General features: G+C 37.2%; 1 protein-coding gene across 7 annotated transcripts; it reads right to left on the bottom strand.

The window, feature by feature from the left end:
• Positions 1-351: 351 nt before the first annotated feature.
• On the bottom strand, positions 352-15,752 carry LOC103705191 (15-cis-phytoene desaturase, chloroplastic/chromoplastic). 7 transcript variants are annotated; one of them, XM_039127206.1, is made up of 17 exons: positions 15,537-15,752; positions 15,325-15,431; positions 15,189-15,230; positions 14,813-15,094; positions 14,595-14,727; positions 14,311-14,399; positions 12,345-12,402; positions 11,352-11,507; positions 8,927-9,075; positions 5,075-5,194; positions 4,574-4,787; positions 4,386-4,488; positions 4,161-4,208; positions 3,262-3,307; positions 2,132-2,319; positions 1,465-1,627; positions 352-735 (listed from the first exon to the last, which is right to left on the bottom strand). In XM_039127206.1, exons 4-17 carry the CDS (start codon positions 15,029-15,031, stop codon positions 673-675), a joined length of 1,749 nt encoding a protein of 582 aa, XP_038983134.1. In that variant the 5' UTR covers positions 15,032-15,094; positions 15,189-15,230; positions 15,325-15,431; positions 15,537-15,752; the 3' UTR covers positions 352-672. The 7 variants fall into 7 exon arrangements, with proteins under 7 accessions (XP_038983134.1, XP_038983131.1, XP_038983132.1 ...); XM_039127203.1 differs by having other exon boundaries at positions 14,813-15,230; XM_039127204.1 differs by having other exon boundaries at positions 14,813-15,230; positions 15,325-15,396.
• Positions 15,753-17,999: the final 2,247 nt, after the last annotated feature.

The raw sequence follows: 17,999 nt of genomic DNA, 5'->3' as shown, positions 1-17,999 counted from the left end.
CCTCCCTCTCTTACACGTCCCTCTCTTACCTTATCACCAACCGTTCTCACCATCTATTCGACCACGTCGCCTCCAAGCTACGCCCCGAACAGATTGGAGTGCTACTTTTTATCTTCTAGCAAAAGGTATTTATTGTTGGATGATGGATGTTGTGTCTTAATATCGGAATTTTTTTTTCTCCACAATGTCCTAAGCATCGAAATATCTGGTATTGTTAGATATCCAAGTAATCTTTTTTGAAGTAACCATCTTGCGCATTACCTAATTACTAGAGAATTTTCATTCTCTGGAATTTTTTCCACGGGGCTCAAACAGGGCCGTAAACTTAAGAACTCTCTGGCTTTCAGGAAATGAAATGACTGATGCCATGACATTCTCTGCATTCCTATTTTTTTAAAACACTAAAATATTCAACAAGAAAGTCAAGATCCTGGTAGAATTTTGCAAATTTGAATTTAATATGGCTGCCCTTTCTTCTGAGATATTCAAAAGCCTGTTCTCTTTAGATATTGGTTCCGAAGACAACATCGCCTTTGCCAGCTCAATTATGACAAGTGAATGAAACTAAATGCTGCCAAGGAATCAGCTATAAGGAGGAAGAGGCATTGGCAAGATCAAGGCCTAAAGAATTCTTGGTATCAATAAGCTGTCATGTTGATTTGGACTTCACAACTATGCAACAGTCATCTCGGCGGGCGGGCTTATCTGGGTCCGTGCGACAAGCAAGTCATAATCCTGCAAGTTCCATCAATGATAAATTTCAATGACGTTTTATCTCAAAATGTATAAAAAGAAAACTACAGTTCGTGGAATAGAGGAGCCTTAAGTAATATGTCAAATTAAAAGGTGTTTATGGTATGTATCCATCACCATCTAATACAAATGGTAATTTATATTTCTAAAATACTGTAAATGGAAATTTGGAAGCCCCCAATCATTTAAGCCCATAACGTAGTATGAAAATCATTGTAATCTCGATTTTTTTTGCTCACAAGATTGAGTATATATGTCTCATGCTTCAGAAATAAACCCTTATAATTGCTCAAATATCAGAAGTTTATACTTACATCCTGCAATGCATTTGGTCATTCAACCCATCAAACTAATTCTAAACTAGCATATCACACGCCGCAGGATTACATCCCAGCATAACAGAGGCCACAGTATTACATCCCAGCATGTACTAGATAGGTGCCATCTGAGTTTCTTTGGGTAGCATAATAATTGTCACTTTGTTGCTTCTTAGATCTGACTGACAACATTATGGCAACCATATAGCAGAACTTCCAAAAATTATACAGCAAACATAATGGAATTTTAAACATCCTTCATGCTAAGAATATCGAAAATGCATTTAGACAGTCGGCCCATCCATCGAATGCAAGGTGAACAAGAGACCACCTAAAGCAAGGTTGCAACTGATAAGAAACATGATTCATATTTGAAATTATACTGACAACATACCTGTACAATAGCCTGTGCACAAAGCTTGCCAGATAAAACAGCACCCTCCATTGAAGCCAAGTATTTCTGCTTTGTGTAATCACCAGCCAGATAGAACCCTTCAATTGGGGACCTTTGTAGAGGGCGACATGGTTCACAATTGGGCACGGTCTTGTAAACAGATCTGGAACAAACACAGCACAAGATGCCATAACAAAGGGGAGACTTAGCGAAGCATAAGGATTCATAATGTCTAAGTATAATGTATGAGACCTCTTGAGTCGATTTAAATACTAAGTCTAAACATGCAACTGTGGTTTCAATTGCCCATGTTAATCTTGCATTCAAATGAAACCTTCTTCTTATCCAAGCTGATTGGATACCACCAAACAGATTAAGTTGCACATGCTTCTTTAGAACTAGCCTCCATGTGAGCTTTGTTTTGTTATTCGACCATGTACATTTTCTCATTATATTTACGGAGTATCATCTGATTCCTATGCTCTCAATCTGTTTACTCTTTATTTGGCATTATGTGCTAACAAACAGTCTCACCACTTATTCTCTATTTCCGTTGCCCTTACAAATTGATTTTGTCTGAGAATAATATAATAACAAATCATAACTGTACATGAAAGGATGAAACTTCTAGCAAAGCCATAATAATGCCATAGAATTTTAAACACACCTTGGTGTCTTTACAACATGATACTTGAGAATTTTGGCTTTACTTTGATCTGCAGCAATTTCATCAGGGAATAGCTTAGCTAGTTCTTTCATAGTAGCATCAATGATTTCGTTGTCACTGCGTGAGATCCATTCCTCTGCAGGAGCAAAAACTAACTCCAGCATAGAACGATTAGGATCATAATATTCCTGCATGGAGAATAAGATATGTATGACCAAGAATGGCTTTAAGAAAGATACAAGAAAGAAAAATTTCTAACAGCATTATAAGATAAAATGTGAATAAACAAACACAAGAAGGTTTACTCAGCAGCATATTTCTAATAAAATAAAATAGCAGTTACATAATGTATTCAGAATATGTATAGGATATAAAGATCAGTACTATGTACCTATAGATTGCAGGCACAGGCATGGATACTTTGGGAAGAGTTTACGAGGGTGGAAGTTCGTGTTGCTAACAAGGTGTAAAGCTAGGGAAATAACTTGTTTGTCTATGAGAAGAGATATTAATCCTAAGTCATAAGTAAGAGGAGACATTTGCCATCCCATATATCTAGAAAAATATAGAAGTTTGACTTCCAGAATGTGGAATTCAGGTCATATGACTAGGAAAGTTTGGTTCTGAAAGATTCTTCAATAAGGGTATGAAGAGCTTCTAAGGATAGGTACTAATTAAAAACATAAGCATGCACAAGACCAACTCCAGGGTAGAGAGTCTAAATGTGGAATAATTATGATATGGAAGTTTTGCCCAGAAATGCATATACTTGAGGGAAAATAAAAAAAGAAGGGGGGTGGGGAGTGGGGGTGGGTGGGTGGGAGGAGGAAGCTGCCTCCCTGAAAACCTGAAATGAAAGTCTGGCAGCTCCTACAAAAAAGGGATCCTTTTGTATTGGACTCATAAAGAATCACAACAACGATCTCGTACTATCCAGTTTCAAATGGACTTACATAAAGTCTTATAGGAAAATGAGTTTAAAATGATTATCAAGTGATTTAAACTATTGAAAGAGGATGTAAACAGTGTGATGACTTGCTTAAGACATGAATAAAATTAATAAGGCACAGCCAAACCCAAAACTATGACAGTCAAGCTAATAACTTTTTTTTTAAAAAAAAAATATCTACCTTGCATGTTACGGACATGTCTGCATATACACTCAAAAGAGGGCTCCTGGAAGGCAAAAAATGTAGAAGCCAATATTAGCAAGCAATACATACATATCAAGCAATCTTCTAGTCTCATCAACTTAAGTTCTTAAATTATCCACGAAAACTTAACTTCTTGAGGGGGAAGAAAAACATCAAACTTTCTGTGTACTCTAAGGATTGAACTATTTGAACTTGCAAGCTCATTAGCCCTAATTGATATTTCAAGATCTAAGAGCTGATTTCATTAAACATAATGCTGCTCAAAATTTTCAATTAACTAAATATTCCTAAACTGCATTATGTGAAAGTAACAAGAAATACTTGAATGAAGATAGTGAACCTCTAAATTTTAAACTTCTTTTCTCTTATTAACCCTCTATCTCATCAGTTCTACATGGTTATCTTCTATGAAAATACTCTTGAAAAAATTTAGAGAAGTTGCTCTCATGTCTCTTTAAAATGTGATATAATCTTTATACGTTAATCTCAAATATGAGAATCCTACTATTTTGCAGGAGAAATACATTTATATCACCCTGTAGAGACATAGAAAATATTCTGTGCACATTTTTATTTTTTGCCATACTAAGATTATTTAAGAGAATATCATGACTAAGATGTGTCAATGGTTAATGTATATTGAATGAAAAGAAAAGAAGGTAAAACGTGAGTAAATATGATGTAGGACGCATATATCTTGCTATAACTTCCTATAGATGATTTATCTGATTGGAGGGAAAAAAGAGAGAAAGGGAAATCATGGAGAGAGAACATTATATCTGGAGCAGTTAACAGGCTTCTGAAATCAGAGTCTAAAAGAACTTAAAAACAAGTGCTTTTAATGAGCAATCTTGATGGAATAATGTGAGCAGGACCTGCTGAAAAGAAGATGATCATAATTGTTCTTCAGTTTCCTGTCAAACCTGGAAAAAGGGGGAAAATAATTATAACATAAGAATCTTATCAGATAGCATTCTATTTAATCATCAAGTCAAGAAAACATAAAGACAACAAGGAAATTGAGTGGCTCAACTACTTATGAAGATGTAAAAATATCCAACAAGAAAATTGAAGCCTAAGTTCAGGAGAATTCGACCAACCATATATGAACATTAATCACCGGAACTCCCACTAATTTGTCCAGCTTCTTAAAGTATGAAATTTCCCTCCACTCTTGAGGCAAAAGAAGCTTCAAGATATCAACTGATGCAACAGAGTAAAAAGTCATGGTGGGCACAAGCAAAAATACAATTCATTCATTAGGGATCACTGCAAGATAAGTTTATACCAGGAGTGGCAATAACATAAACATCGCCACTGATAATATTTCCATTGGTGAGCACAAAGTGTTTCACGGTTCCGTCACAGTTCAGTTCAACTTTTTGTATACGTGAATTTAGTTGGACTTCACCACCCAATGACTGAATGTGATCAACAATTGGCATGCATAGCCTCTCAGGAGGGTTACCATCTAAGAAGGCCATTTTGGAACCATGCTTTTCCTGTTAATGTATAACATATACTTTTTAGTTCAGCCATCATTGTATTTGAAATTTTTCATGAATGTCTCAAGCTGTAACAGATAATAATTTTAACATGTTAATTTGAACATTTTGCATTGCATATCAACATATACACAGAAACACAATTCAGAAGCATGGAAAATGAATGTAAAAATAATTATGAACCCATGGTACAAATAACAACTAAATTCTTGGCTATAGTATTAGTTTAACTTTAAATCTAAAATTACCGTATGGTAGTCCAAGGATAATAGAACAGGCTGTACCTGAAGAAATCGATTTAAAGCAATAAGGATGCATTGCATGGAAAGCTCATCTGGGTTTATGAAGTTGAGTGCCTTAGACATGGCAACGAAAACTTCATCACTGACTCGACGAGGCACACCCTACGATAATCAAAAGAGTTTGTTAAATATCAATCTGTATACATAGGAAAAAAACTACTTCATAAATTTAACCAGTTTGTTAAAATTATATCCCAGCAAGCATAGTTTCATGGAAACAACCTATACTAAAAGTCATTTGATGTAGGACAACAAGGGGTTAAAACAGTTTAAAGCTAATTCCTGCACAAATCTGATTTAACATCATGTAAAAATCAATCTGCAGTGCCAACAATCTAGTGAAGAAGAAGAATGGCAACGAAAACAAGAGAGAATAGTCGAAAGTAGGAACGAAATAAAGTAATAAGAAGAGGAGGAGGAGGAGGAGAAGAAGAAAGAAAGAGAGAGGAGAATAGGAATAGAAAGAGAGAAAGATAACAAAAAGCTAAGCCTGATCTAAAGAATCCTTTCATTCATTCAAAAACAAATCACGCCCAATGCTTTTCCTTCAACCCCTATGCTTTTGTACTTAATATGACCTGCTTTCCAAGAAAACTAGAACACTTGATAGGCAAAATTCAGAATAGCACATAACCTCAAAGAGAAAGATACCTAAAACAACCAAAAATCAAACCCTAATAATTTCATAACTTGTCCAGCCCAACATACACCTGATATAAGACTCTTCTACATCAATTTTCACTTAAATATATCTTGAAAACCAATTCTAAAAATTACCTACTTCAAAATTCCGAAAAATACAAAAAATTGAATTAGACTTCTTTTATTCGCTTCTGCTACGCGGATCTCGACCTTGAGATCTTCATGATGTCACTCAGAAGCTTGATCCACCGTTGACTCTCCAAGATTTCATGATGAAGGTGCATATAAAATTATCTGCAATCACAGCATTGATTGATTGATCTGATGTCCATCGCTTGACAATCAACAAGTTTTGAATCGTACATTGATGGCGATCTTTATTGAATCCAACAAATTAGTCAAGAATAAATATTCAAATTGTTAGATCTCCATCGTTGCCTTTAGTGTTTTGACCTGATCTCGCCATGAGTGTTCTTCATACAAATCTTCATTGTTGTAATTTTCTACCTTCAAAATATCCGATAGTTCATCACTTGCAGCATCCTTAATCAACAGATCTTCAATTGCAGAATCTTTGTATGATGGAACTTTCATCATATCCTCTTCATATTGAGAAGCTTTGATTATAAGCTCTTCATGAAGTGTTTTTTAAGTTTTTTCGTTCTCCTTACTCTGATCCATAGTTCATCCTTAGGGCTTTTCAACATCTAAAGCTGCAGCAATTTTTTGCAGTGTAGTATTCATTGACATCACATAATTATTGATATATGTCAAACTATGATCCTCTTGTCAAAAGATCTTCTCATATTTGGCATGCTCAAGAAGATCATCGATTCTGAAACTCCACTCCCCATTTGATGACATGATGAACGGGGAAAGAGATGAGGAGAATAGAAAGGGAACAAGTAAAAGACTAGAAGAATAGAGCATTATCCTTTAGCTCTGATACCAAATTGATGTAAGACAATGAGGGGTTAAAACGATTTAAAGCTAATTCCAGCATAGATCTGATTTAATATCCTACAGAACATTAATCTGCAGTGCCAACAATCTAGTCTTGAAGAAGAATAGCAGCAGAAATAAGAGAGAATGGTAGAAAGTAGGGAACAAATAAAGTGAAGTAATAAGAGAAAAAGAAGAAAGAGAATAAGGATAGAAAGAGAGAAAGATAAGAAAGGCCAAACAGACAGAAAACCTCTAATTCATTCAAAACAAATCACGTACAATCCTTTTTCATCAACCCTAATACACCCTTTTATAGACTTTTATAGACTTCACATGATTTGCTTTCCAAGCAAATTAGGGCTCTTGATAGTCAAGTTACTAATCCCCAAAATGTTTTATAAAATACAAAAATTCGGAATAGCATAAAACCCTATAAAGAAAGACACCTGAAATCATGGAATGCCGTACTGGCCGGTACGTACCGGTCCGGTCCTAGACCGGTACCGGAACGACAAAAAAACGGGTATTTCCCAGTTTTTTATCCGAACCGGCCGGTACAGGCCCGTACCGGCCTCGTACCGGTGCGGTTCGCACCGGTACGATTTTTTTTTTTTTAAAGAACCACAGCGCCGCGCGCTTTGTTTTTTGAAACCACCGCGTACCGGCCGGTACGGTACCGGTACAGTCCGGTACGTACCGGACTGGACCGATACCGTACCGGTCCGGCCGGCCACCGGTACGCTGACCGATAACGGTACGGCGGACCTTGCCTGAAATAATCAAAAATTAAATCTTAATAATTACATGACTTGTCCAACCCAACACATACCTCCTACAAGACTCTTTTACACCAATTTCTCTTAAAAGAGGACTTTACACCAATTCTGAAAATTAACTAAATAAAAGTTCCAAAAAATATAAAAAATTGAACTACACCTTTTTATTGGCCATCACCATGCTCTGTATCCTCAGATGGAAAAAGGGAAGAAACAAAATCTAAATAGGACATCTTCATTGTGGTTAAAGAAAAAAGCAGCTCATGAAAGTGCAAGTTTGTTAGCCCCGGTGTTACATAGACTATGGCATCCATCCAGAGAAGAAAAAAGACATGTCAATTCATTTCCATGAGGCAAAAATGTGACAACACATCAAAGCTGGAAATGTCACAATGTGAAATTTTATAAATTATTAACATTGAGATATAAAGAATGCGGATAAAGGAGTAAATCTTTTCTTCCTTATGAACAATAGATATTAACTCTTTAATTCTACTCCTGTTGTATGATTTATATGGATAATTTGCCAGATCCTCATTGCTTTTTGGCAAATCAAATTCCTCAAAGGCTGAAATCCAACTCCTTTTTTCATGTCTATGCAAGATTAGTTTGTCCTGATAGGTTTAGTTATCTATGTAACAAAAAGAAGATATTTATAGTGTCAAGTGCAGAAAAGAGAAAAGCTACTAGTTTCTAATAACAATAATATACCAATATGACAGATTATAAGTTGGTGACGAGTGTCATTTCCAGGAATGACCCACATTCAAAAAGCACTGAGATGTTTGCAAGTCATACAAAAACAAAGAATATCTCACACGTTACAGGTTCACTAATATGATTCAAATATGTAAGGCATGACCAAGCATGGATCAAAAACATTCTATATCATAGCATGTACTGACATATTATAATATGCGTTGGTAAAAACTTGTATAGTTATTATTTACTCAAACAAAACTATTTTCTAAAATGAATAGTTTTCTTTTCTCCATCCGTTTCCTCAGTTGTGTTGTTTTCAATGTTGTTTTTCAAAAAAAAAAACTGCTACTGAAGTGTTATGTGCATGTTTTTGAGGATGTTTATCAAATATCAACAAAGGCACACTGAAAGATTTGCAGTCTGTGATGTCCTAATAAATTGACATGTATTTTATGGGTTTGGAATCACCGTAAGGCTATCTAAAATAGTCTGGAGAAGAGCAAAAAAGGTTTTGTGGGGTAAGCTGGGAGCATCCATTAACATGGTTTCATATCTTTCCAATAAATACCTGTATACATGGTATGGAACAACACACATGTAATGTCAAGCACTAACTGGATAAATGCACAATATGTGATTCTGAAGACGTGGTCTTCTTTAGTTTCTTGAACTTTGATTTCAGACATTTAGGTGTCATCCTTCTGACTTCCCTGAACAATATCATGATTTCAAAATCCAGAAATTAACACAAATTTTATAACTACCATACCTGCCTCTTCATCCACTCTGTTACAGTTAAACCATCCTGGGCCTCCACATAAGCTTGCCCCCCAACCATGGCTGGCAAAAGTCCAATAGCAAATTGCACTTTCTCTGGCCATGTCAGCATCTCATTGTTCTTTAAGATGGCCCATATTCCTGACATTTAAAATCATAAATCGTGAACTAACATTTATCAGATGGAGCATATGCATAATCTTCACCTTTGTTTCGCAAGAATATCATATAAAGACTTTTTGTAGGACACAGATTTCTCGTGTATATCTTTTCAAAACTAAGAAAAATCAAAATCAATCAAATAAATATTAATAAACAGAAGAAAATTAATGTGACTATCCAATTTCATGGCTCACACAAATTCCATATTGTTTGTAAACAAATAAATGTGTGCATATTTATTTTGGCATTGCCAAACCTTTAATATCACGAACTGAAAAGAGTTCACAAAATCTATCATGCCCTAAAATGACACTAAGGCAGTAAAATTTAGCTAGTCAAAGAACTACAAGGATTGAGACTTAAAGAAATAACATGGATTTTTTTTTTTGAGAATATGAAGGCTGGCCACCACTCAAGTTTGCAACTGAGACGTCTCACTTAGACAGAGAGGTGCAACCAGCTGAGCTACCAGCTGTTGGCAAGAGAAGTATCATGATATAATTTAGCCTTAAATAATCGGTAATGTGTATCCATCACCAATACATGGTTCTCGCGCTTCTTGGATGCATATGGGTAATTAATTCGTCTTGAGGCATCTATGTGCCTAGAGCAAAAGGAGAGTTCATAATTTGTATAGAAATAAAGCGGCAACTCACAATGAGCACGGTCCACTATAGAACAAACATAAAAAAAGGAAAAGATGAAAAGGAGGGAGAAGGACCCAGCAAGCATCAAGCTCCCATTCTTGGTAGTCGTCACAGTAGCAGCAAGGTCTATTTGTGGCCACCAATAATCAAAACAATGATGAATAATAATAAAGCATCACTGTTGTTGCTATTGTTGCTATTATAATTACTTAGGTCTATTTCTGGCTCAGCTCGGACCATTTATGATGAATTATGGTCTGTAGAAGAACAACTATGATAAGATTTTATCCACACAAAAATGTTCATCAGGTCATCAAAAATTAGGCAGAAATAATTTCTATTTTATGAGAAACACGGATGCTTTCCTCCTTTTTCTGCTATTTCTATCATTAGGCCCAACAGGCCTCACTATCCATATTCAATCATTTGGTGCTGAGACTAAAAAGAAGAAGATCAAGCTTATGCCAAGAATTCACACGGATCTAAGTGTATCCCACAGTCAGCCCGGCTCAGGGGTGAGGAAGGCAGTCCATTTTCACCTTAAGGAACTTTCACGCAAATATGTACAATGTGATCGTAGAATCTTCAAGGTTACATAGTTTGTGAAAGTAGTTCAATTTGTACTCATAGAAGAAATGAATGCCTGGTGCATTTTTCTTCAAATTGTCATAGAAAATGGTTGACCAGGGCACAACATAAGCAAGATGCGTGAAGCAAATCTAATATCCGATTTGATCATCAGATGGATTATTCTTTGCAATTAGTAGATTAAGGTTTATTTCTTTATGATGTAATATCTATCTTCTTCAAGTTAATAATTTAGCTAATTGCATCCAGATTCTAATATAAGTTTGATGACAAGCTCCAGTGAAGTGGTTGGTGCAAAAAAAAAAAAAAGCAATTTAAGGGTATCCAAAAGCCTGCTGCCTTTTCAGAGGCATGTTTTAATAGATACTTGCCAATAAAACAAATGCAACCACTATTTTGGGAAAAAATAGTAATTTCAAGAAATGAATGCTACCACTACTTTGAAAGCTAAATAGATAATTATTAACTTTTTGGTTTTGCATCATTCGGCCTTTCAGTTCCCAAAACCTATACATAGAGCTTAGGCATGAGATTAGCCAAGGATTTCTTTATCTCTCTCTCTTTTTAGGAGAGAAAAAGGAGAACTCAACCAGAGATCTAAGTCATACTATGGAAGTTTTATTTCAGTTGAGTGTTAGAAAAAGCTTAGCATTTGTTTGATTACACCAAAGGTTCAGGCTAGTTATGTTCCACATTGGTTTACAAACATCAGTGAGAGGCCATATCCAAGAAAACAAGTTGAATAATTAGTCCCTTTGCTTGGATCCCAAATTATAAAGCGCATTCCAGGTTACCCATTCCTCTTGTTTCTCCACTTCACCCTCTCTACTTCCCTTATTTTTGGATCACCACTTTGCAACCAACATCATTAATGGACAGCATTTACTTTATCATCAAGATGCAACATATGCATGCTTGCTTTAGCAAACTTAGAATTTTTCCGGTGGATGACAAAACAATAAATAAACATCTAATGCTCATATAAAAACATTGAGTAGTAACTATGAGTTTATTGTATACCATTTAAGGGTGCAGGAAGAAACTCTGGAAAATCAAATCGGCTAAACTCTCCTGGCTTGTTTGGCATTGCAAAAATCATGGAATGCTCCTTCCACTGCAAACGATCATTGATACCAAGCTCCCCGAACAAGTTCTGAATGTTGGGATATGCTCCAACTACATGCCGTAAGAAAAAAGAAGTCGAATATGAATTCATCTTCTATTCCAGAAGTACAAAAAATGAAAGAAGATAGCTAACACTGATTCAGAATAAGTCAACTGCCAAGATTTGAGAACCATCGAGATCCAAACAATCGATCTATATCTGGGAGTTCCCTATAAAGCTAGAAAAGGTAATATAAAGTGCTGATCAAGGTCGTACATCTGGGTACTGAGTCCAATACCAGTACCTTAATGGTATGGTACAACATGATGTGCTATGAAACTGTAACAACACATGGTACAGGTGCTAAGCCAGCACAATTACCATGTACTAGCACAACACCATATCGAGCCCCTATACCATTACCAGCTTGCTACCAAGATGGTATGGTACTACGGTACACCCAACACTGACTAGCATGGTTTGGTATGTAGAGTCTTAATTAATGACTACCGGTAATATATTGAATGCATCATTTGTTGCCTACATTTGCACCCTTTTTTTTACATGCAGTTATCGTCATATGCAAAGCAACCACCTTCTCCACATGGCTTATGAGTTATGACCGTAACCGATAGTATTGAATAATTATTTTATTGTAAGCAAGCTTTTCTCAACCAGGCTACTAGCAATGACCATTCATAATACCTATTTTGCATGATCATATTCTTGTGACAATCAGAGACCATTAATTTTTAATCATAAAAAAAGCAAAAAAATGGTCTATGTTATATTAAAATGCAGTGGCACATTCCAACCTTGCACATCCAATAGAGGCTTTCAATAAGAGTTGCATCCAGAACATTTCTTTCATTAACTCAAACTGTAAATTCTTGAAGGAATTAACTCACAGAATATATGGAGGCCTGTCTCATACCAGTCTCCATTTTCATCCTTCCAAGCTGCAATCTGCCAAAAATAAATTATTTCTCAACAACATTCTTGTTGATATATTACTCAAGGAAAATGAAATTGTTGACGCATATACTCTTGTGAAGCAATAAAAATTCACTTGATTGGTGAATGCGTTGAAACATTTGTATTTCCTCATAATACAATCTGGAATTAGGCCATTACTAGAGGATCAACATATTGAATACGTATCCTCATTTAAATATTTCAAGAGGGACATATATATTTCTCCTGTACATTATATCAGAATGATGAGAAAAGCAATATTAATTTATAAGAAAGAACAAAATAAAAAAGTACGAATAATAAGAGCTAAACCTGTTGTTTTTCTAGTGGTATACAATATGATAACCATCAAAACTTTATCCTATATATTCAAGGTCAGCTTTATGAATCCTCATCTGCCGACCATCATTCTCCCAGCTTACATTAGTTAAAACTGCGAATTCCTACAAATCCTTCCACAGTTTCACACAACTTTCGTCTATGTTACCTTAGGTCCTTAAATCCTCTTTCCTAAACTTCCAAGACAAATCTGGGCCCCTCTCCTCAAATAAGTCAACTAATATCTTCTTGCATATGGCCATGGCTTTTCAGCCAATATTCACCAGTATACAGCCAACTGGATAAACTCCTGCATCCTATAATGCTATTCATACTCACCCAATCCTAACTTTGGCCAGAAATTCATGTTAGCATTCTCACTTTGCAGCACACGTCTAGTTTTAGAAGAGAATTGCTTCTTTCAAAAACAAGCGAAATTCTCTCTTTCACAACGTGTACTCCTGATATAAATTTCAATGCATGGAAACATTAGTTTATTATAGAATGTTATTGCTCATAATATGGTCTTGGTGGCACAGATATTGGTTTTAAGCTCCATGAATGTCCTAATTAAATGGGTCTGTAGTCTATATATATCTATTAATAGACATGGGTAAGATAACATACATAAATACATACATACACACACATATGTATGTATGTATTCATGTGTGTATGTATGTATAGATGCATAAGCATGTATTTGCATAATAAAGAACTAATGGGTATTTAAGTTTAAAACAGTTTTGTTATAGCATTGAAAACAAAGTGATAGAGAGGGGCCCTGGCATAATGGTAAAGTTGTTTCATTATCACCTAGGTCTCATGGGTTCAAAACATAGAAACAACTTCTCTATACATAAGGGTACAACTACGTATATTTTACCCTCGCCAGATCTTGCAGTGGCAAAAGCCTTGTACACTAGGATGCCCTTTTTTATTGAAAACAAAGTGATAATCAATGGAATCGAGGATTTCTAAATGGGAAAGCGTAAGGATCAATGTAACTACCAGATCAACACGAAAAAAATACCGCATGCTTTTTTTTCTTTTCTTTGAGGGAAAGGACTAAGGCATAAGCCACACATTATTCATGCTTAAGAGCTAGAAATAAAGAAACAACAGTAGTCTTAGTGGAAACTCCCTCTGAATACTAAGTCAAATAGTAGTTAGGTACGTATTTAACTATCCTAAATATGTATATAAACTTGGCCATAAGTCTCATAGCATTGGCTGGGACAAGAGGACCAAGCATACCTGTTAAGCACCATTACATGGACACAAGCGTCCACCAAATTGTGCATGTACTCCTACAGATATCTGAAAATATTCCATTCATAATAATTTGATATTAAATTTTTAATTGTCCAAGAAAATTGGCAGAGCTTATGTGGTCATTTTTACGCTTGATTGGCTTTAGCATCACAGAAAGACATGCAATGGACAAAATCCCCTGGTACAAGGAAATCCAATCATATATTTCTAATAACAATACAGAGAAAATGGTATATGTTATGAAACTAAAAGAGGGAGCAAAATTAAGACAGGATCTTCAAAGTTCAATTGAAGTAGAATATATACCTTTCCACCCAGAGTATCTCTTGCCTCCAACAGTATAGGTTTATGACCTGCATCTGCAAGATATTTTGCAGTAGATAGACCAGCCAAACCTACCACAAGGCGATAACTCAAATTAGTATATCTCTAGAGATAAGGGACGCAAAATAGTTGCAGTGATGCAAAAATCACAGTGGAGCCTGTTGGCTTCATGAAATGGCAAACATCTGTTAAAAATTCATAGCTGATAATGCGTTCATCCTCATACAGAAAATTCTAAATGTGTGAAATTAATTCAAGTACCTTACCTGCACCAGCAATTACAACTTCGAGTCCTTTACTTGGCCGTTCACAATTACGAAAGAATGAAGATAACTGAGCAGCTTCCAAAAAATTGACAGTATTCTCAAGTTCAGGCCTTGGATAGTCCATGCAGACAACCTGCGGCAGAAATAATCAAATAGTCCTTCCCAATCACACATTCAGGGGAAACTAACATTGTGTGGGAACATTTAAAAAGGAAAACCTGACGAGGGCTGACTTTATGGCTTGATCTTGTTCCTTTGAATAATGAAACTCGAGATTTCAAGTGGCAGCCCATAAACTCGCTATTTCCAAAAGCTTGCAGAATTCTGCATCCAGAATCTATACCAAGAGAGTATCTTCGAATATTTGGATCCCAGAAGTATCGTCTCTGAACTGTTCCACTCAAACTCAAAGTGGAGATGGATCCAACAGTATTCATGTCGATCAATGTATACCTGGCAGTTCTGGCAGTTCTACCCTAGTGTCATCATACAAGTTTCCCCTGATTCATACGACCACTTTAGAACAGAAGTAAGGAAGAATAGGGCAAATTCCCAGGATAAGTTGAATCCTTTAGTTGATATTTGTGGCTTTACCAAGATAGAGCTTAGTTGAGTCACGGAAAGAGATGATTGCATCTGATTTCCCATAAACCAAACGTCAAGAGAAGCATTCAGCCGTATTATCAAAAAAGAAAAAAGAAAAAAGGCATTCAGCACCATCCTAACTCACTTTTGAATCATTAAAATGAACAGAAAGGGTATGGAGGGACATCTATGCAGCATCAAATAAGCTTCCAAGAATCTAGATTGCAAAACCCAGCTTCACATAACAAGAAACTAGAAAGAAAGAACAGAAAAAGAACAATCTTGAATTCGAAAAGAACATTTTCATCGATAAACAGTTAGAAAAAAAAACAAAAAAGCTTTTAAAGCCATGCTTACCCCACGTTACAGCCACAACGGAGAGGAGAATTGGTGACAAAAAGAGAGAAGTAGAAAAGAGATGGGAATTAGAAATTAGAACTCGGAAGAAGAAGGAATGGATTGAAGAGTATTAAATCCTTTTTCTGGTGGGAGAGAAAAAGGGTGAGGTCGGAGCGGTGCGTTTTGGCGGCTTCCACCCACTTCCGTTGTGGGGGTGGCGTGGGAATATACTCTCCCTCCATTCCCACTCTTTCGGCCGGCTACATATTGAGCTGCTGATTGACAGATGGCGCTATAGGTGATGAGGTTCATGGATTGGACGGTTGAGATCACACTTACCGGGGTGAAGGATTTTACGGCGCAGCGGGCGACGGATCCGGGTCCCACCTAATCACATATACAGGTCCCTTTGTTTTTATTTCGGGCTCTAGGCCGGACTTAGCTCGTGCCCGGCCAAAACCCAATTGGGCCAGCCCAAATTATCTATTCGGGCCAAATACCAAGCTGGCCTGTATCTAAAAAAAATACCGCCATCCAAAATAAATTAGTTATAATTAAATATTCAACTGCCAAATTAAAGCTAATACAAAATAAATAAAGCAGCCAACTAATCAAACGTACTCTGAGCGTGCTAGCCTACTAGCCCAGCAAACCTATTGGAGATTTGGAGTATTGAATATGTCCATTTTAGAATAAGCTTAAATGATTGAACCGGGCTGGGTCCGTGTCTAACTTCAGGCTCGGGCTCGAGCCGGCCAAATAAAATAGGCTTTATAATTAAATCCAAATCCAGCTCAAAATTTTTCGAGCCTATCCCGTAGCCCGGCCTTTGGGTTGGCCCTGTCTACAAGCATGGTTGAAGACTTCTGGAATCTGGTTAATTCTGGGTCCACGTCTTGGCCCTGTCTACAAGCATGGTTGAAGACTTCTGGAATCTGGTTAATTCTGGGTCCACGTCTTGCTTGCTTGAGCACTGTTGAGGGAATGCAAGTTCCCCCGAGTACATGAGAACCTTGCCGGCACGGGACCGGATGACGGCCGACCGCGGGCGGCCGAACTTGATGCCCGACCTAAGAACGCCCGACCTCGGGAATCGGACTCCACCAACTGTCCACTATGGGTACTTTCCCCTACGGACCGACGCAGGATCACGCCTTAGGTGGCTTGCTCCACAATTAATACGCCCGACCTGGCGCCCCACCAAGCGTCTAGCTTCAGGGCTCTTGACCTCGGAAATCCAACCTCGCCGCCCACCTACCGCGGTTGCACCCTTCCGAAGTCCAGTCAGGGGCCATACCCTGCCACTGCCTCCAGCATTTAATGCGCATGATCTCTGCAAACCTCCGACTTACTCAACAATTAATGTATATCTCCGACTTACTCAACAATTAATGCATATCTCCGGCTCACTCAATAATTAATGCGCGTGGCTCCTATCATCTACGGATCTTCGGTCCTCCACGGCAAAACAACTCGGCAGCGTTCGGTCAGCCGTGATAACTCTCTGATCCCGGCCTTGCCTCCGACGTCAAGGCATTAATTCACCTGGTCGCGCGCCAACTCAAGCGATGTGCTGAGTCGTACGGCAACCTCGCCCCATCACATCACAAGTAATCCGACCCCCCTATAAAAAGGAACCCCTCCTCCTCAGTGGGGGGTTGGACTCAGAAAAAGCCCAGCAGAAGATATCTCCTTCCTTCCTCTCTCCTACTTGAAAAAATTAAGCTCCCTCTTTGACTTAAGCATCGGAGGGCCGGCGCCAGAAACTCCGGCCACCGGTTTTCTTTTGCAGGCCCCTCATGGAGGACGCCGCTCGCCGACGGATCGCCGCCCCCCAGTGTTCGCCGGAGCTCCTCCTTCTCTGCCGACGGTCGTCCCCGGATCCAATTTCCAGCAACAAGCACCAAAACTGCTTCTGTGGTTATGATTCTATCAAATGATTAAATGACTGGTGAACTGATGTTTCCTTTTCTACGATGCGGTTTGTCAGTATACGGTGCTTGCGATTGATTTAAAAGCGACTGTGATTGTGTTTGGTGAAAAGTGTGCATGATAATCCAAGTAGAAAGATGTTGGATGAATATGACCATAACGACCGATACAATGTTTTTGTGAATTCTGAGTTTTGAAGATTATTTGGCATATGATATGTGCGTATTTGATGTGAGCTAGTGATCCTATCAACCTGTGATTTATTTGGAATTGCATTTCTGGGTACTCGCTATCACAATTTTTCATAGAATGCTCATCATTATATTTGTTCTTGATGACGAATGTCAGTTATGCCAGGGTTTAGATAAGATGGACAAAACGGAATCATATTACGTTATTTCTCTCTTTTCTATTATTGTTTTGGGCTTTTCACCTTTTTTTCTTATATTTTGTGTGATTTTTGTAGTACTTTTTTTTAAAAAGAGAACTAAATAATTATTTTTAAGTTATCCATGTATAGAGTTTTAAACTACAGTTACAAAGCCATAA

The sequence above is a fragment of the Phoenix dactylifera genome, chromosome 6, assembly GCF_009389715.1.
Source record: "Phoenix dactylifera cultivar Barhee BC4 chromosome 6, palm_55x_up_171113_PBpolish2nd_filt_p, whole genome shotgun sequence".
Taxonomy (NCBI): Eukaryota; Viridiplantae; Streptophyta; class Magnoliopsida; order Arecales; family Arecaceae; genus Phoenix; species Phoenix dactylifera.
The sequence above is the reverse complement of the archived record's forward strand: the minus strand, read 5'-3'. Positions and strand labels throughout refer to the sequence as shown.